This window comes from Triturus cristatus, chromosome 5_1 (assembly GCF_964204655.1).
Source record: "Triturus cristatus chromosome 5_1, aTriCri1.1, whole genome shotgun sequence".
NCBI classification, from domain to species: Eukaryota; Metazoa; Chordata; class Amphibia; order Caudata; family Salamandridae; genus Triturus; species Triturus cristatus.
The window spans coordinates 608,917,190-608,938,595 of record NC_140587.1 but is presented as its reverse complement, the minus strand read 5'-3'; the positions used below and the strand labels follow the sequence as shown (position 1 = coordinate 608,938,595).

Here is a 21,406-nt window from a genome sequence, read left to right as displayed (position 1 = left end):
ATGTATCCCTATAAAAGATGACAGAATGCAACACAAATGATACAGTTTTCACAAACCGTTTGTAGCGATACTATTACTGAACCTAATCTGAAAACATTCTGCTTTTTCCCAGACACAAACTAACCCATGGCTACGCTACGCAGCCTGATGTGTGTCATGGCTGCCAGGGAAGACGGCAGTTGAGTGGTACCAGAAAGCTGGCAACAAACTACATGTTTGCACCCGGCGCAATAAACTTTGCGAGCTGATATTCCCTCCTTCAGTGCATGTCATGCAACGAAGGGGCGCGGCCCCGCTTTACAGCAAATGTAAAGCTGTAGGGGGCGGAGTTTCATTTCTTCAATATGTCCCTGCTAGCCAATAATGAACAGTTATCGTGACAAACTATACAATGCGTGGAGCTTCGGGGTGGGGTTAACGGTGACATTTCTCAACAAGCCATGCCCACTTCCCCGACGGACCCGTCTCGGTCTCGTCGTTACTTCCGGATCATGTGACAGGAGACCGGGTCGCTATTGACGTCAGCGTCGGAAGGTCAGGCGGCCCAGGAGCGGAAGTGGAATCGTTCGTACCGTCCGCCATTGTGGAGGAGAGCGGGGAGGGGGTAGGCGAATCCGTAGAGAGTGAGAGGGTCCCAGAGGCAAAAGGAGTCTCCGCAGTGCCCGGACGTCTGGATCTAGGGCAGCCCCAGCAGATCCAGGACGCCGCGCGCCCCTCCCCCACGAGGCAGAGCCGGCCGACCCCCCCTGCCCCGGGCCTCCGAGCCCGGGAAGCATGTCTGCCACTAGCGTGGAACAGGTAACCAGGAGCCGGCAGCGGCCTCCCTCGGGTGATATGTTGGGAGGACCTGCGCCGCTGAGCGTCTTGCACGGGGTAATGGTGTCTACTGTGTACATATGAGGAGGGAGGGGTGGATTATTGCGGGAGCATTTTATCAATATTTGGGGAGTTGCTTGGATGGATGCCTTTGCCGCAGAGGGGTATTTTTTTTTTACATCTCCCATCAAACATATTTGACATGATTTTATCCTCTCTTTCATGCCTTCACAGAGGCCTAAAGGACAACAGGGAAACAAAGGTAAGGTCTTCTAAGGTAATTTTTCAATCGTATGACATTTATCACTTCACTTGCAATTTTAATAGTTAAGTGTCCGTGTATTGATTTATGGGTTTGTTAAAATGACCCATAAGCTTTGTCATCCATGTTTTGAACTACTGTAAGTAACACTTATAAATATGTGAAGGGGTTTTCAAGCACTCTTTACATAGTTGCCAAGTTTCCCGGATCCTTGGCAGCTGTGTTTAATTATGATGTGAAGTTGTTATCCCCAAACGGTTTGGTTTCCACTCGTCCACAGATAACACATGGATTGCTGCCAGATTTAAATTTGTTAACCCACACCTTTTTTTTGTAGTCCCAAAGTCACTTGGTTATTCGTGAAAATTAGCGATATTCTCTGGTTCTACCGTTAGTCAAGTGTGCATAAAAAATCAAAACACAGTTGACTGCGTCTGCCTCATTGGCGTTTTCATACATTGCCACCGGGCGTTTGCTTATTTCTCTTTGATTGCTATCACGCTTTTTATGAAAGTACATTAAGGCAAGACCATAAAATTGAAATTAAACATTTTGTTTTTTTAATTCCACATATTTGGGAAGTATACCTCGAGACTCTTGTTTTCTGATTTAAATAATGTGTTCGAGTGCTTAATACGTTGAGAAAGGTGGTCGCCTTTTAGGAAATGGCCTGGTAAATGATATATTTTCATATCAAGTGTGTTGCTGAGGTGATGAAAAGCGGGGACATACTCTGTTTTGATTTCTGTGCACTTTTCTGGACCTGCTTGTTTAATAAGTTTGCCACTTAGGCTGCCTTACTTTCTATTAAAACTGTTGATCCGCGTAGAAAGAATGCATCAATGCTCTGGGTGCGTTGTGTCTGCTGTTGAACGTAAAACTCTGGTACAATTTGGTTCTTTCATCTGCTTTATATTCGGCTAGAAAGGTGTGCCATATCCACCCCTCGCATCCCTTAGACACGCTACACGATGTACTACCAATCAGTGAATCTTTTGAATTATGGGAAATGTTTCATATATTCCTAAAGAAAAGGAGTGTACTTTCTGCTTGGAATTATATTTCAGAACTACGTGATCTTGAGCCCATATGTGGTTAAAAAATTCACCTCCTGCTAAGTTAACTGTTATTGCTACATAGCTACTTGAAATTATGTTTAACACCTTTTTATGTACCATTCTAGAGATGTGTTCTGGTGTTAAATTTAGACGGATAAAATCTGCATAGCATCTGTATTCAGTTAGCAGTGGCGTCTCAAAAATACATTTATAAAGCCTTACAAATATTAAATGTGAACTTACTGAAACATTGATTTTATGTTTTATTGTAGGCAACAGTCGTACAAATATTCTCTTTGAAGACTGGAGCAATATACATCTTAGCTGGTCGTGGAGTTTGTTAGTTGTCTGTGCGAGGGTAGCTGTTTAATACCATGTGGTGAATATTGAATACTTATTTAACAGATAGTGGGAGCTGTAGCAGTCAGTTGACTCGGAAGTCCGTATTCTCTCAAACGTTTGCGTATGGCTCACTGTAGGTGTGAGGTCATAGCTTTGTTCAAAACGAGCTTATGCTTGCCCACTACACAGAACTGAACTTACAACTTATTTATTTTTCTTTTTAGTTTTTTCCTGCGATTACAGGAAAAATCAAGTCTGTGGCCCACTCCTACATTGTGACATTATGCCAAGTGAGTGTTTCTGGTGGGCTCTCAGCATTGGGAGAAATTAATGTGTAGCACATATAAAAAGTGACTGTTGTGATGTCTCAAATATGTGATTTAGAAAGGAAAGCCAATGTTTAAGGGTTTTTCGCACACGTTACATAAATATATAACTGACAGATTTTTTTTGTTTCCCCTCTGTTAAGACACATTACCAAAACGTAATTTGTTTTTTTTATGATCCATATTACAAACCATATTGTTTACTAATTCTAGTTTAAACCACTGCAGAGAATTAGTAACTAATTGTAAGAAACAGTAATTTTACAATACTGTTTGTATTTGACCTTAACTGATAAATGCTTTTCAGTTTCAGTGCAGAATGGTTCCATGCATCCTAAGGATGCAGTAAATGACGATGAGTATGAGCCATACCTAAGTAGCCAGACAAATCAGGTGAGTTGGCGGGTAATGTTTTGCAACGATACACAGCTTTGTAAAGCTACACAACTGCTTGCTTATCCTTACAATGTTCTCCTTTAAATATAATTTAATTACCAACAGTGTCTGGTGCTCTTATTAAAGCATTGCTCTATTTTAGTTGATGTTTGAGTTTAGTGGATATTTACTACCAATTGCGTTAAACCGCTGTGGCCATTTTTCTATAACTGTTAAACTTGTAATTGTGTACTTTAAAAAGTCACCTAAGCAGATTAGCTTACTCGACTTTGTACCTGTTGCTTCCTAAATAAAACTTTACCCCCAACTCTACAGTACTCCCACTTTCAAGTACTCTAATTACAAGCACTACGTCCACTATTATTTTCATACCTCGCAAAAATAACCCATGATAGCCTGGATAGTTCTCCTGCAGCTGTAAAATTCATTGGTGGCTTTCCTAGCTGCAGAATGCTAGTGACACGGGTCTACGGTTTAGTGCACATGTATGTATTAAACTGTTTTTTCTAGATGTGCTTGCTGCCAACAAGCATGTCTAGTGAGGCTGGATATTCAGAATGTATGGATTTGGGGGTCTCAAAAGAAGGGCACAATACAGGGAGACCCTAATTTAGCAAAGGGTTAGTGATACTAGAGTTCGGGATCTTTGTCAGTAAAGAACAGCTTTTACATGAATTTTGAGTTTCCAATGTAGCATGTATTACTTTATAATTTAGGGTTGAAGACTGAATAGCAACATAAGTGTGTATATGTCGTAATTGAGGGTAGTGGTTTAGCTGCTGGAATTGTCATGCATGATATAGTACTGAAGTTGACCATAATTATAGTTCATATTGCCTAATATAGACTAAACATTGTCTCCTCTGCTTGCAGACCACCAATATATTGAATTTGACATTAAATAGCGTTGGCGTTTTTGAGAGCCTTTTGCTCCTATTTTTAATCAATGGCATGCTTTCTTTTCTTTATCCTCAGCACTGCATATGTTATTCTCCCTGTCCTTCTGTGCTTCTCTGTACATGCATGCCTATTTACTGTACCCGTTACCCCTCTTTCTGCTATTCCGCTATTTATTTTTTTCCTCCCTCCTGACTTCACTCTTAATACTCTATCTCTCCAATTCAGTTTTATTGTACCTTTCCCACCTATTCACTTTTTTTTTTCTCCTGCCTCTTCTTTGGGTTCTCAGCCTATGTATGTCTATATATCTGCCTTATAATCACTCCCCTCTTGTATGCTTAAACATCATGCTTTCCTTGTATATCATCTTTTCTATTCAGCCATGGTTGTTTCTTTCTTAACCCACACCCCTGATTTCACCCCACTTGCCCTTTATCACCCTACGCATGCCTCCGCCACACTAGAATTTTGGTAGAGCTGGAGTGATTTGATTTTTCCATTGCTTTTGCAGACTGCTACTGATGGTTTCACTGGCTGGCCAGTCTTTCACTTGTGTGAATTGATTGATTCTTTCTAAGACCTGGAAAAAACTGCCATTATGATACCAATTAAGTGAGCATGTCGTTTTAAAAACAAACCTTGCATGTAGGCCCTGCTGTTTTTTGCATAGAAGTGGAAGGATGGGTGGTTGGTAGTGAGAATGAGCAAGCATTGGATGGGCAGACGGTATGGATTAGTGAGTTAAGTGGTGCATGAATAATGGGCAAGTGTATTGATTGATGAAAACACAGGTTAAAAGAAATTTACAGGCCCTGGCATCAGATGGCTGTAGTGATGTTATAAATGACTACTATGGTATCTCACAATAAAGGGCCTAATGGGAGTAATTATTATTAGTACCCCCCATGGATTGATTAAAACCAAGCTAAGTGAAATAAAGATATGGAAGTTCCCCTATATTATGATCTGGTTTCTCGTCTTAACACAGTAGTGCTTACCCCTCCTTCCCCCTTTTGTTTTCTTCTCCTGTTTCAGTATATCTGTGTTCTTGTATGTGAGATCGAGAAATAACTACTATGCAAGTGGAAGCAAACTCGCAGTTTTTTTCAAAGAATGCTCACCATATGTCAGGACAATCGTTGTACTTGGTTAGATTTGCCCCTTCAGTTATTCTCGGTGCCGGGTCAGATTTGCGCTGTCACTTCCGTCTTGCCACGATCACTCTTTCACTAGTGCATTTTCAATCTTGCATTGTCAACTGCCTGTTTTCTGTGTAGCTGGATTAATATTGGAGTTCCTTAATATCCAATGCAGCCAACTCTTGGAAATCCAAAGTTTGTCCCCAGAATTGCACCACTAGTCAAATCTTGACTGGATGCCTGAATACGAACTATTGCTTGTTAATCGTTATGTCCCCAGAATTGCACCACTAGTCAAATCTTGACTGGATGCCTGAATACGAACTATTGCTTGTTAATCGTTAGTCTATGTTCGCCGTTGGCAGGTAGAACATAAGCCCATGGCTTTTTTTCCAAACTTTGAACACTTGCTGCTTAACCAACCCCTAAGCTACTGCGAAATTTTAGGTACCATTTCTTTTAAGCCTCATTTAGTGAAAAGTGCTAGTGTTTTCAAAAAATAGTCATAATGGAAAATTGGTGTAACCGGTTTCAACAAGGATATAGGAAACCAAAACAAACCAGCATAGGCAAAGCTAATGATGGTCAGCTGTTTGTTTTTTGTCAGTGTGTCTTGTTTTGATACAGTTTTTGTAAAACTTTATTGTTGTGTAAACTGCTGGGCCATCACAACATTGCAAAAGAGCAAAAATATTTTTGGTTCTCAAAAAGCACACATTGCCACAGTGTTCCTGGTGCTGAACAAAACTACTTGGTTTGCGATATGTTCCTTGCGAAAGAGCAGAATGCTGTCACTCATTGTAATTGTAATAAAAACAGGTCTTGGTTAACACAGACCAAATTAGGGGCCCACATTTTCAAGAAAGTCACAAAAGTCCACCCATGGTACATGTTCTGGCATTAGTGCAGATGTATGATTTTTGTGAATTCTCAAGAATTTACAGAAGTGGGCAAGGAAATAGTACTCCTAGAAAATATTTGTGAACTGTAATGTCAGCACGAGCAAATATGCATGTGTAGGTTTACTTATGCGGAAATCTGAGCTTTCACAGGTTGTTTTCCTCCAACCACATTTTTCCCAAACCTGGAAGGAGTTTTACTTCTGCCAATGTCACGAATAGGTTTCCCACAATTCTTAATATGGGAAAAGATTAGAGCTGTTGAAAACCCCCTAAAACATTGAAGTTCATGATTGCGTAGGGCTCAAAAGGGCATTCAAACCCTAGAACTAATGCTTACCGCTGCTCCAGCCACAGTATGTAGATCTGCAGAAAGGTGGCGAAATAAGGGAATTGCTAGTATTCAAACCCTACTATAGTATGAGCTGTGTCATCATCAGAGGCTATTATCAGAGCTCTTGTATATTTGTTCGATTTTTTTTGTTTTGTTTTTTTTTTGTTTTTTTTTTAAGGACGGGTAGGTTTATGAAGCACCCTGTTCCATGTACAAGTAGATATGTTATTCCGCACCCCCTGGTCTTAAATAGCTATGGGTCTGCCAGGCCTAAAAATTACTTAAAATTTGCACAAGGAAAGTCTTGAAAGCTTTATTGCCATCTGTAGGACCCAGGAATCTTCAGACCTTTATGAAATTTGCAGATTTTTATTTTTCAGTTTTATGTCCAGTTATGCCCTCGTAATTCAGCATTGAAGGTGTAATTTCGCCACTGCAATTTCATTATTTTTTAACAAAATTCATAACTAAGCTAATACCTGGCTCGATCCCGAATGTAGACTTAATACTCAGTTGATTGGCTCTGCATTAAATACTTCAAGTACCTGGGCCTGTTGGAAGCCAGAAAAAGTCATCTATCAGACTGACCAGAACATAAGCTGCATCTAGGAAGTACATGAACCATCAAACAGTTAAACCTTGTACCTCCGCCTACAAGGTGCTAGAAACTTTTGGTTTTCTTTGTTCTTATTTGTTTACACTTTATTTCTTGCATGTAAACAAAGATCTTTTATTTTGTAAAAGAGTTGTGATTCAACATTGACATTTTGTGTGATTACTCTTATGTTAATCCCCTCAGTCTTATGATGGGTAAAAATAGGCATCTCCTAAAGAAAACAGCCCCAACTTTGCCAATATGAATGTGACTTTGTGAATCTCTTTGTATGGGGTATGGTGCTCTTTCAGTGATATAGAAATGGTAAGTGGCACATGTGTTCAATTAATTGTAGATTTTGTGACGGGTTGGTGCAGAAAATCGTTTGTTTAATGAAAGTTGTACCTGCCAGATATGTGCTTACAGGTTGGGACAACTTATGACCATGCAGATGTGCCTTACAATGAAATGAACTATACAAATGTTTATAATGCAGAAACATTTTTAAGGTCAGACCTGAAATTGTGAGTTCCTTAGTGTTGCACTTTGATTGTAAGGATTTTGATGGTCTCATCGAAGCGTTAACAATGAATGTTAAATTTACTTTACTTTTCTACAGACTGTTCTGTCTTGTGTATGCTAAAAGTAGTACAAATGACAATTGTTAACCCCGTGCTGATAATTCGGACACCCTTTTTAAGCTTTTCATTTGACAATATAAATATGCATCTTTTGTAAGGGAGGAAATGTCTTCTGCGATTTACTCAAAACTGGCGTATCTCTTTAATGTGGTTTCCACGGCTGTACAAACCCTTAATCAAGTTGCAACAATTTTTTATTCTACATGCTAGTTTTTCAATTCACTAGGAGAAACAATTATTTTCAGTAAGTTATTAATTTGAAATTAAGGCATCTTTGATATATCGACACTACTACATAGTCCGTTTAGCATTTAATGCAGTAGAGCTGGGCTACTGGTAGTTTACATACAATAGTAAAAATTGTCTGTGGCTATTGTAGCCTCTAAGGTTAGTTAAGGGATCCAAAATCACTGAAGAATGCCCCAGTTAGGCTACAATTGGTGGGCTGAAACATCTTGGCAGATAAGAGATGGGTCAGAGCCATTTTCCTATGTGTACCAGCCCATTTTTGTTTTTATACATACCTGAGGTACTTGCCAATAAAGGTTAAATATTGAGGAACCCAATGTATTTTTAGTTTGTCTGGATCCCGCTTTGTCCAGTAGTTTATATCTAAGACCTCCCTCTTTCCTTAATGTCTTCGAGGAGGTTGAGCCGCCCTGGTGGCACTGACCTACCAGGTTGGTGAAAGGATGGGGATGATCAAGCATGACACTATTGCGTGTGTGAGGTTTCCTCTGCCATAAAGGATGACTTTCCACCCAAGCTTGGCAGAAGTCGTGTGATGTCCGTACTCTGGACCTCCAATTGTTTCTGCAAGATTAAGAAACGATCTAACTTCTATTTCTTAGTACTTTGCGCTGCCGTACTCCTTGTTATGACATTGATACTTTGGGGAGGGCATATGGTGGCCTACCCTCCACCTCTCTCGGCTTATGTTGGGGTCCGACTTACAAAGCCAATATTACGGCCATGTATATTAATATGGCACACTGACCAAGCGAATAGGTCTTTTATCGATATACAGATATATCATGATGTAGTGACCCCCCCTCCCCCGACCAAGCCAGTGACCAGGTCATGTAAATCATGATGCATTTTAAAATATATTTAATTCCCAAACAAAAATAGGCAAAAACATTTTAATGGAAATGTTGGAACCTGTGATTCAGTTTCAATTGAGGACCACAATAGTCCATACTATATACTGTTTGCAGTACTTGTGCTGCTCCCAGGATTTAAACTAAGAATAGCAACTTGATGTTTAGGCTCCAATTTCAAAATTCATTCCCATTTACAGTGTTTTAAAATGTTAAATTTAACATGTTTTATTTTTTTATACTTTAGCAAACGCATAATTAAAAAAAAATTAAAGTCGGGAGGACCTCTTGAGAAGGTGTCAAAAATCCCCTGGAGTCCATGAACCCCCAGGTTTTAATCTGCTGCTTTAGACTGTGACAAGCTACCTAAATGCAGGAAGGATTCAAGATGAGCGAACACGTGTCTGCTGAATTTAATCCCTAGTTGTCAACCAAGTACTTCAAAACCAAAATGTGAATATTGGATACATGTTTTGATGATTTCTCTGTCGGGCCCCAACACAGCACTGCTGCTCAAATGGAATCTCTGCATTTACCACCTGTAGCAATAGGTCCTTTCCCTGTTAATTTGCTTAATTTCTTTACATGCCTTACTAGCTACACAGACACATGAAATACTAAAAACCCTATACCATAGACCTTTAGTCTGTCACTGTATCTTAAATTTGAGCTCCAATGCAACCTTCATTAGGAAAATGTCCTTTTGAGGGAGTTTGGTTTATATTAATTATTAGTCTAGGTTTGTAGTGATTTGTTAATATTTGTGCTTTGTTTAAAATGAAATGTTTAACTGCTATGAGCTTAGTTTAGTGGATCTTTGAAGTACAGTATATACATGTACTTTGTCAACTTCATAGGTTATAAAGCAGCAAAGTTGTACTAAGTCCTCGTCTTGTATTGCTTGCAGATCTAAATATGTTAACAACTGAGGTCAAGTTTTAATTGGCTGATTGTGTTTTTTTTCCAGAGTAACAGCTATCCACCAATGTCGGACCCATACATGCCTAGTTACTATGCTCCATCTATTGGATTTCCATATTCTCTTGAAAATGCAGCCTGGTCCACTGCAGGGGACCCACCAATGCCATATTTAACAGCCTATGGACAGATGAGTAATGGTGAACACCACTATATACCAGAGAGTGTGTTTAGTCAGCCTGGTGCTTTGGGAAATACCCCTCCATTCCTCAGCCAACATGGATTTAATTTTTTTACTGGCAATGCAGATTTCTCTACATGGGGAACAAGTGGATCTCAGGGACAATCAACACAGAGCTCAGCTTACAGCAGCAGCTACGGCTACCCACCAAGTTCTCTTGGTCGTGCCATAGCTGATGGACAGGCTGGATTTGGCAGTGATGCATTAAGCAAGGTGCCCGGTATTAACAGTATTGAACAAGGCATGACTGGACTGAAAATTGGAGGAGATATGACTGCTGCTGTGACAAAAACTGTAGGGTCATCTTTGAACAGTTCTGGTATGACCAGTATTGCAGCAAACAATGGCCCTCCCGTTTGCAGTTCTGCACCTAAACCAACTTCTTGGGCTGCTATCGCTAGAAAACCTGCTAAACCTCAGCCAAAGATGAAACTGAAGGGCAATGTGGGTATTGGTGGTTCTGCAGTACCTCCGCCTCCTATAAAACACAACATGAATATTGGAACTTGGGACGATAAAGGGTCAGTGGCAAAACCCCCTTCTTCCCAGACGGTTCTGCCTCCTCAGGCACTAATCCAGCAGCCTCAGCCATTAATTCAATCTCCAACAATAATGCAAGGCCAGCTGTCTCAACACCAGTCTCAGACACCACAGTCACAGCAGCATCCAGTCTCTTTGCAGCAGGCTCCACCAGCTCACCAGGTTCAGCCTCTTCAAAGTCGTTGGGTGGCTCCTCGGAACAGAGGAATGGGCTTCAACCAGAACAATGGAAATGGAAACGACAACTTCGGTTTAGGTGTTGTCTCCGTTGGTTCCTCATCGAATCTTGAAGTACATCCAGTATTGGAGAAACTGAGGGCAATAAACAACTATAACCCAAAAGACTTTGATTGGAATTTGAAAAATGGCCGTGTCTTTATCATTAAAAGCTACTCTGAGGATGATATTCATCGGTCTATGAAATACTCTATCTGGTGTAGTACTGAGCATGGAAATAAGCGATTGGATGCTGCTTTCCGCTCCCTGAATGCAAAAGGCCCCCTCTATTTACTTTTCAGTGTAAATGGCAGTGGACATTTTTGTGGTGTGGCAGAGATGAAGTCTGTTGTGGACTACAATGCATATGCAGGGGTCTGGTCTCAGGATAAGTGGAAGGGCAAGTTTGAGGTTAAGTGGGTCTTTGTTAAGGATGTTCCCAATAACCAACTAAGGCACATTCGCTTGGAGAACAATGACAACAAACCAGTTACCAATTCAAGGGACACCCAAGAGGTACCACTAGAAAAAGCGAAGCAAGTGCTCAAAATAATTGCTACTTTCAAGCATACCACCTCAATTTTTGATGACTTTGCACATTATGAAAAGCGTCAAGAGGAGGAGGAAGCCATGCGCAGGGTAAGCATGCTACTACTGTTCTTGTGAGTTATGTTCTTCTGCCTTATGTAATGCTTGTAACAGTCGTGCCCATCTACCTTCTAATGGGACCAGGAGTCATAGTTTCTAGCATATTTATTATTATTCTCTTTAGAATGAAGTTCTCAGACAAGTTGAATTTAGTACATGAGCACTTTATGAGCACTTACCAAACATTTCTTTATTTTCCATGGGATCCCAATGCGTGAACTGCAGTGCATCATTAGGTTTTTGACCTATATGAGTAGGGCTAGTTTTTCCTTTTCTTTTTTTTGTTTGAGACCATTTATAATTAAAATGTGCAACTCTATTTATCAGATTGTCAGTCGAGAAAAATAAAATGGGTAAACTACTCACCCGGAGCTCATGTCTACTGCTCCCCCATCGGCCTGGTCTCATTTCATATTGGTACTAGAATTCAGGTACCCTCCTCAAGCAGTCGATTACTCATTGCTAGACTATCCATATTGTGACTAACGATCAAACTATTCGGTTGTTTAGACCGATGGGGCATTCTTCCCTCAAAATTCAGTGTTCAGTTGTCTCGAGTACCGTATAGTTTGTAATCCAAGTAGGGTCATGCTGAGGCTGATACCGGAGATGTGTAGTTTAATTAGTTACATCCGATTTCCTGTTCAGCTTTTCTAGTTTGTCACCCTTACCTTGCCACCGATTTTTATTTTTATTCTTTATAGAAATTGTCTGGTTAGCAATTCAACTCCCGTCTGTCTCCAGTCTTGTTCCCAGTTTTTCTAGCCTGTTAATGTGGTCAAAGATTTTACTAATATTGACCATTTTCTTTGAGTGACGTTATGGAAGGAGGTGAAATTACTTGTTTTGTCTTGTATATGCTGTAGGAGGTGCAAGTTCTTCACATGCTGTCCTCTTCTCCACCCCCGCCCGATTGCCAAAGCCAGTAGCATGCTTATAGTCTTTGCCAATGCTTGTTTTTCTATAGCTATATGCCTTTTATTACAAGTACTGTAACTATTGGGTAAGCCTTTTAACACCCCCCCCCCCCCCCCCCCCCCAATAGCGCCCCCTGCGGCACTGGGAGCATGACCAAAGTGTGAGGTCTGCTCTTGGGGTGATATGGAAACCACAAAGATTGGAGACCCCAGTCATATGGGTTTTCTTTATATGCTTAATGCATAGGATTCAGGAACACGTTTTAATAGATATTAATTCATATGTATACTGTGCTACTTGTAGAGTGCAAATATAGCCAGTGAGCATATATTGATTTATAAAGAAAACGCATCATTTATTTTCTGCTCTATTGAGTAATGATCGCCAAACCTGGCTCTGTTTTATGCTCATTTTATGTCTCAAATTTTCGTTGTTTTTCTATTTGTCTAGTCTTTATTTGACATTAGCTAAAAGTCCTTCTCTTCAACTATACCAGTGTATTCTAACATCACATATCTCCCACCTTTAAAGAACACTGCCATGAACAACCCATCAAAATCCTCTTATGTTACTATTGAGTTTGTGCCATCCTGCCACCTTGTTTGCAGTATTTTCAGACTTTAGATTCAATAGATATTTTACAGCTGCAGTGCTAAAGTGCAAAAATTGGTTTCTGCAATGGTTCTTCATAAATCAAGTAATTTAAAGAATATTCGTTTGTTTTTGACACATTGCTGTTACATGTTTAAAGAACCGATTATTTCTGTTTACTATACTTATGAAATTGTTTCATGCGTTTTTTTTTTTACTTGCGGGTTTCTCTGGCTTTTGTGGGCCCACATTGGCTTCTTACATTTTAAGTCCCTCTAACAATTGGAATCGGACATTTCGAGAAATGTTCCCAAGATTAGAAATCTATTGATATTTGAAAATGAAATGGTGTTCCAAAGCCTGCATATAAAAGTAACACAGATGCCTTTCAAAGAAGCAGTCCACCTGAAACGGTAGAAACCCTCTTGTATAATTCTGGACAATACACAGTACATCTGGTCTGTATGATGAAACCTATCTGAATTAATTTGAGATCATATGATGACCTCAGGGTAGTTATGCACATCACATTAGTCTATACTTGATTAAAGATGTATATTCACTGCTGTATGCAAAAGTCACAATGGTATTTAGTCTGAAGTGAGGTCATTGCTGTGTATATGTATATTCCGCCCACCCCCATCATAGACACATAACCAGAGAGCCATTTCCAGTGAGCCAGACGAGGGTGGGAACTTAAGGATTACATTTCAGCATATTCCATGTTCTTATTCTGAACATAGATTTCAGTGTTTGCCTGTTGAAAATGTCTTTAATTATCACTTCCTCACCACCACATCTTAGACTAAGCCTTGTGATGGGTGTAGTACTGTAAAGTGAAGCAAGGTTACTGAAATAAACCATGAAACTGGGTGGTTCTCTAGTTTGGCACTTGCTTCAATACTGATTTTGTAATTTGCACTTCTTCCTTCTGGTGCTGATAAGGATTTTTATTAAAAATATATATTGAAACTAATCTCTGCATAATATGCACATGTGTATGGATGGACAGGCAGACACCCTGGAATGTTTATTGTAAAAGGTTGTTACAAAAACGATTCCAAATTTGCTGCTAGTGCATCTGCTCACATGTTTGTTGTTTTTTAATTTTTATTCAGAACGGCAATCGGTCAGTGTTCCTAATTTGAATAATTGCATGCCTGTTACTCACTTGCTTTCTTGTCCATAGCTACTCTGGTTAACTATTTCAGAGCAAATTGACAACTTGTGTTTTGGAGACTTCAAGTTAGTTCTGGTTGTTGTTCTGCGAACACTGGACACTGTATTTTTGTAGCTGTCAATATATTTTATTCAATGTCTTCTTTCCTTGTGTTCAAATTATCCCGTCTAGCAAAATATGCTTTACTTCGCTTTAGTAGGTGAAGATGATTTAAAGGGACCCATCCTAAGTTGCAAAGGCTAGTTAGCACTTAGTGTGGTCTGAAGAGTGACGATTTGTAGAATGATGGTTCATACAGCTTTATGGACACGTGGGCATTAATCATATAAATTATACATGTATGCACCGTAATGTCAACCAACTCAAGCAATAGGTCAAGCTGGACTTTGACTATTACTGCATCAAGTACGTAGGTCTTCCCAAGAAAATTGAAAACAAATGGCAGAGTGGCTTATTTTTATTGCATTTGGTAACCCATACCATTGCTCCAATATAAAACAAAAATCAGTGGAAATGTAACATTGGATTGAGTTATTGGATGTTCACTTAGCATGTGTTGCACAATGGTGATTGGAAGATTTATAGAAAAAAACGGCCTGGCTCTATTTAGCGGGACCAGAGACTAAGATGTTTTTCGGTGAGATGTTGAAAGTCGTAGTGGCTACTGATATCCAAACCAGTTGGCGTTGAAAACTGTGGGTAACCTGACAAAATGTATTGCAAGTCAGTTCTCTGTGAATTGGAGTGACCCCAATTGTAGGTGTCGAAGTACTGGACGGTGCCAAGAACCTAGACAAGTAGAACACACAATTCAGTAATTTGAGTGCTTGTCCAGACATAAACACGAGGATGAGGTGCCTGAAGAAAAAAACCAATCCACTATCCAGGCAGTCAGTTAAAACTATATAGAGCGCTTCAGAAATAACCATTGGAAAGTGGTAGTGAATTGGTAGATCTGTGGAAATGTATAGGTGTCAAACTGGACAGGTGTAGCTCCCCCCGCCCTCCTGCGCACACACTTTTTGCCAGATTTCTGATGCTGTGATGTCACACGAGTCCTTCCCAGCTTGGTGATAAGAGGACTCTCACCACAGCAAACGGGACTCTCCATTGTTTAAAATACCCTTTGGTATGCTTGCCTCAATATTTAGAGGACATGAATTAGTATTAAGCATCCTAACTGGTGGTGTTCTTACCTGGGGTTTGACCCTGGGTGTAAGTAAATATGCAGGAGGTGTGATTTACTAGACGGGCAGTGCTCTGGTACTATGTTCCCAAATAAGTCCTAAAAGGCACATCACTTTGGCAACTAGCTCATCCAGTCTAGGTTCATCCATTTCTTTGTAGTTTTGATCTGGCTGTCCTGTATTAATGAGAGAAGTAAAGCCACAATGATTAGGACGTATACAAATCAGGCTGAATGAAATGCAGGCAACTACACATCTGAACAATATAGGCTTCAAACAAACCATTTATTTCTTTCGTAACCAGCAATACCACTGGTAATACACATACAATGACACACTAGGTGCACTCATGAGAAGGCTGTAGCATACAACATGCATTATGTATCCTTGTTCTCTGAAAATTGATAATGAAATAAACAAGCATTTGCAATGCAATACGTCTTAAGTTTACGCGGGTGTGAGCTATTGGCATTGTAAATGACAATGCCTTTTTATATATGTTTTGGGTTTTAAAACCTAAATAAAAGGCAGTCATTTACAATATTAATAGCTTAAACTCTGCCTCATAATTGCACTCTGCCCTCTCCTGCCACATAATTGCATGCCCCTGACCATAAGGTACGTCCCAGAATGAGAGCTCTAAAGTGAGACATATTGAACAGTGAGTGTGAGTTAAAAATGAGGCACTGCTTCTTTTAGGCAGATGGATTGGTTTCAAGAGTGTGTTCTCAGGCTTTCTATGATGAGCATAATTAATGCCAACAGAAAGGGCGCTTTAGCTATATCGAGGTCAAAGGGCTAACACCCTGACTGATGCAGATGAAAGCACCTCCGAATAGTGAAGGGACAGCAACCTCCCCTCAAAGCAGAAGTCGCATGTCGCAAAATCCCAGAAAATGCCAGGTTCCATGCATGGTTGTGAGTGTTTCGTGACTGCAGAGAACAGGGCTGTAACCGCAACCACCCCCACTGCACCCTAACCGATAATGTCATTTACAGGAAAGGGTGAGTAAACGAGAGCGCAATCAAGACATGCACTGTTTACAGTAGTTTTCAATTCCTTCTGTCTCTAGTTAGTTACAATGTTATTAACTTAGTCAAGCAATGTAGACACTTACTGTTTTGAAGTGATCAGTTACTCTCAGATACTAATAATTTTGAATGTAAATATTGCACCCTACATCTTTGTACAGGATATTCTATCCCTGACTCATTGTGAAGGGATTTTGTATCCGGGCGAACTATGTAGGTTCAATGGTTAAAAAAAAAAAAAAATGACCACGATAAGCAGCAGTAGCCACCGCCCACTCCAAAAACACTGCTACTCTCTTTAAACCGGTGCATGGAGCTGGTAACCAGAAAATTAGTAAATTACAAAACTTAGTGTGGGTTTTCTCAGCAACTAGTAATATGTCTACAAAAGTACACATTACCCCCCCCCCCCCCCCTCCCAGCATACTGAGGAAAGTAAACCAAGGGCAGGAATGACACCCTAAACCCATATAAAAATATTTGCAATGCTATAGGTCTCGTTTAAATGCGAGACCTATGGCATTGCAAACAAACGGCTGCCATTGTCCCAGCGGCTTCAAAAGTGAGCGTGGTCCACTGAATGTAAGTAAAGCAGGTTGTGGTGCCTATCGTAGGGAAAACTCAAAGTGCACATACCATGTAACAATCAAGTGAAGGGGCCAGTAGCCATGGGAGTATACGAAGACGACATGGCCTACTAAGGAAGGACTAATGAGCCTCATAATGAATCTGAAGACCGCAAGCCAATTAAAAATAAGGGTGGGGGGAATGGGCGTAGCACACTGAAATACCCCAAATCTCGCTGGCTCAGGCTCGACCTAAACTGTTGCTGATATTTTTTTAGCTTCTAACAAAAAATTCTAAGGCGATAGTTCGATGTTCATCAATACACTTGAGGAGTTTTAAGGACCTGCGTGAGCTAACTCCTCACCGACTATTGCAATACATGAAAAATGCCACAGGTCCTTATGTGGAGGTTAGTATGTCATGCAAGAGTGGGGGATTCCCTTTTCAGGACGGTTCCCCTCACACACCAGAGGTGTCATGCTTCATCATGGGGGTGCCTCCTCACCCAAGACCTAGTCTTTGTATGGGCTACAACCCCCTGTCTACGAGCTGATGACACAAGTGCCAACATTGGAGACACGTGTGTAGCTAGACCAACATGTTTCGGCCAGAAGGACCTAAATAGTCTTGTGGCCTTCTTCAGGGTCAATATGTTCAGCTACTGCAAATATGAAGTGCAAAATACATGAAAAAACAAACACGTGAATAAATCATAAGTTTGATACTGAACCAGTAATCTGACTGTTCAGTATGGACTGCATACAACCTATATTGGAAACAAAAAGGCATGTCTGTCACCATATATAAATTCAATGTATCTATAGCATGAGTCTAATATACAATTATTAACCTATTTTATATCCATTCTGAAACGCATATACATTTCAGATCAATGTAATTTACAAAGACGTGTGGCTCACCGCAGTGGGTTGCGCAATTCACTACATCTGTCCAGGCGTATTTAGCCAAGTGGTACGTGCACCAAAACCTGTCGGAGGTATATGGTTTGGTTAAAAACAAACACCAAGGGAGGGTTTAAAGATAGCAGTCGCGACTCCAGTTATGTCAGAGGACCTGTCAATAGATTAATAGATCTGCTGTCATTGGGGATAAAAGGTTAAAAGGATTTGGGCTGTAGGTGCAGGCATGAATATAAGCGTACACTCGCGGGCGTCGAACAACACTGGACTTCTTAAATAGATTGATGGCAAGGACTTGACAAAGACTAGATGTGCCCACCTGAAGGGTGCAGGAGTCCTGTGGGCGGGTGTGGAGGACATGCCCAGCGTGTGGGTGAAGAAACAGAGGTTGGAATTGTTGGCGCTAATTATTCCTCTAGGGCGGGCAGCCTGGTGCGGCGGGTGGCATGACGGCGTTTGGTGAACTGTTGTGGGAACGCTATCTTCTGGGGGGTGGGGCATACGGCAGTGAAAGGCACGGCTGATGTAATAGCGGCATGGCGGGGTGGATACATGTTAATTCCTCAGTAGGAGAGCAATGGCTGTAAGGCCACGAGGCTGCGCGCAGCCAAGGTGGGGAACACTTCCCACAAATGTGGATCCTCGTCATCCGAGCATGTCCAGGGCAGGAAAAAGCGTCCTGGAACGGCTCGCGTTTAAATACAGCTTGTGGAACGGGTAACTCAAGCCAGCTGGGCCGTGCGTACCCGGGAGTGAAAAGGCTCATGGGATTTGTAGTTGTAAGGGAACAAATGAGGTTGCTAGAAAACGGGACTAGTGCACCATGCGTGCGTCAGCTGCACGGAGACACTAGCAAGTGATCAGGTGTCTGATCGCCAAAGTCAAGATGGGAAAGCTGAGTTCGGTGGAGACTCGAGCTTGACCTGCAGTGTGGGGGGTTGGGTTGGGGGTGGTGAAGTTAATGGGCACGCATAGCGGGCAAAACAGGTGGCATGAAGGTGCAGAAGCCAAATTACGGTGGTCTCGTACACCTGTAGTGTGGGGTAGATATGTTAAATGATGTCGGTCCTCAAGGGGGTTGTTGACCTAGCCAATAGTTTCCCACCATGGAATGGGGCTGGTAAGGTCACTTGATGGGGGCACTAATGTGCTCCACCCTGAAGCCTTGAATGCCTGACGTGGAGAGTGAGCAGTGCTTTGGGCATGAAGCAGGTGGAATGGGGCCCGGGACAGCCCAGAGGGCGTGCCCCACCTGGGTCAGGATGTGACATGAACCCAAAGTGGTGGGCACGACTAGATGTGTCATGGAGACGCAAGTTGTGGATTAAGAGAGCGCTAAACATGGAATCTCGTCATTTGAGACCCGTTTCCGAGGTTCCCTATCTGTATACCCATCTTTGTTCAGTCTAAGAAGTTTAGTTGTGAGATCTGGTGTATTGGCACCTAAATTGGGGTTGTCTAGGACCATCCAACTTAGAGTCTTGGCCATGTTTCATTTAAAAAAAGTGTTTGGTCATCTTAGTCATTTGTTGTGCACATCTAATGGTGCTTTTGTGTTCTAAGATCTTGTGCGTACTTTCCTGGTGGTCATACCAACATGTCTCAAGCCACAAGGGCAAGTGATGAGTTAGACCACCCGCTCACTGTTACAACTGGTGTGTTCTTGTAACACCCAAGGTCTCTGTCTGTCAATGCTTTTAGTCCTACTGGTTTGGGCACACTGTACTTGTCCCACAAGGATAATGGGCTTGAACAGGAGGTAAGTTCCAAAGTGTGTTTTCTCTTGTTATATCAGACGCGACCGGTCTTGTATGTATCTAAGTTTCTTTTAAACTCCGGCCTCTTTTAAACGCAAACAGAAGTTTTTCCTAGGGTCAATTGTCCTTTGTTCAAAATGTTCCAGTTGTGTAGTATAGATTTCTTCACTTCATTGGTCAAAGAGCTGTAGGTGTTCACACAGACATGTTTGGATTGTGTCGGTATGGCAGATTGTTGTTCAAGAAGAGCCTCCCGATTGGTGTTGAGTGCTCGTTTGGCTGAATTCTTAGCCAATTTTGCAGGATAATGCCTATCCAAAAGGTTACTTCTGTGTTTCGTTGCATGTATGTTATACTTCTCGGTTGTGGAGCAATTACGACAGACTCGCAGAAACTGTCCATATGGTAAATTTTCTCGTTTTAACTTTGGATGATGGCTCTCATATTGGAGGAGTTCTTTGCGGGCCATAGGCTTCTGGTCGAGTTCAGTTTCTAGAGTGCCCCCTGCTGGGTATATCAGGAGGTCTAGGAAAGCCAATTTCTCTTTCCTATACTCACAGGTGAAGCGAAGGCGTTCATTGGTGGTTATCCAGGTGTGAAAACGTTTTATAGTGACCTCATCTCGCCAGATGACCAAATGTTACCTATATATCTCTTCCATAAAAGTATGTGTGTGAGAAATGGGTTCAGGACTCCCAGGACAACACCTTCAAACGCATGCAGAGGTTCGCCAGGCTCGGCGCGAAGGTGCTGCCCCTAGAAGTGCCAGAGATTTGTCGATATAACGGTCTCTCAATCTGGAAGAAATTCTCCTTCATAGCCGTTCATGCGCACTGCATTATGAATGGAATTGGTGTGATCGGGTGGGTGCTCAGTAAGTAGTAGTTTAATTGTCTCAATGGTTTGGTCCTGAGGTTATAAGTATACAGCGACTCCACGTCGAACGAGACCAGGTAGTCGGTGAGGGGATAAAAACTCGCGTCTTCAAGCAGGCGTAGCATGTCGGTGGTATCCTTGAGATACGTGGGCATTTGGCTGACCAGTGGACGGAGAAAAAAGTCCACGAATTGTGACAGTGTCTCCAGGGCAGACCCTATCCCGGAGATGATGGGTCTCCCTGGTGATGGTCCTGTGTTACCACTTCAGTCACTGAAACTAAAAAGTGATTAATAGTGGAGGGAAAAGAAATTTGTGACTGGCGAAATTTGAAAGTAAAATGCTATAAAACAGTAGTCTCCCTCAAAAAGGAAGCTGAAGATGACCAGTTGCATTTGCGTCTTTTAAAAAGCATGTTTGCGTGTGGTCATGAAGATAGGAATGCATTTATAGGTACTAAGTATATGCCCACTGGGGACTTCGAGTCTGTTCTACCAGTGCCAACTGCTCTCTAGTGCCATTCTCACTGTGTCCATCAGTGGAATCTCCATGCCACATTCTTGCACTGTTCACCAGTGTCCAATCCTTACTCTGGGGAAGGAGGTGTGGCGCAGTGGCCAGGGCAGCTGACTCCGAAACCCGGGGGCTCACAGTTAGATTGCCCCAGCTGCCGGTGGCAGAACAACACAGCACCTTGTGACTCTGGGCAATAGCTCGCTTAATCTCTCTGACAGCCCCCAGCGCCTTGACACCCTCGGTTAATTGTTTGCGCTTTACAAATGCTGGACATTTACTCCGCTTACCAGTGTAACCTGATCACCAGTTTCTACTACATATTTTCTCCAATGCCATCTCCTACCATAGATGTGCGCTGCTATCTCCTCACACTTCACTAGCTGCTCATGCATCCTTAAAATGACAGTTGCTCCTGCCGAACTGTGGAAGGTTTGTATGTTGCATACTAGTGCAATTTCCACAATCTGTCCTCCAGTGTGAGCTGCTTGCAG

At 41.6% G+C, this 21,406-nt stretch overlaps 1 protein-coding gene across 3 annotated transcripts in view; it reads left to right on the top strand.

Annotated features, from left to right (window-relative positions):
- The first annotated feature begins 468 nt into the window (after window positions 1–468).
- YTHDF3 (YTH N6-methyladenosine RNA binding protein F3) overlaps window positions 469–21,406 on the top strand; it is a 32,782-nt gene continuing 11,844 nt past the window's right edge. The window contains exons 1-5 of one of the 3 annotated variants that reach the window (XM_085605536.1): window positions 469–798; window positions 1,051–1,078; window positions 2,703–2,768; window positions 3,112–3,197; window positions 9,776–11,362. In XM_085605536.1, coding sequence (XP_085461662.1) covers window positions 775–798; window positions 1,051–1,078; window positions 2,703–2,768; window positions 3,112–3,197; window positions 9,776–11,362 — 1,791 coding nt within the window. In that variant the 5' untranslated portion in view covers window positions 469–774. Of the gene's footprint in view, window positions 799–1,050; window positions 1,094–2,702; window positions 2,769–3,111; window positions 3,198–9,775; window positions 11,363–21,406 lie in introns of all 3 variants that reach the window. The other 2 variants (XM_085605538.1, XM_085605537.1) reach the window with 2 other exon arrangements.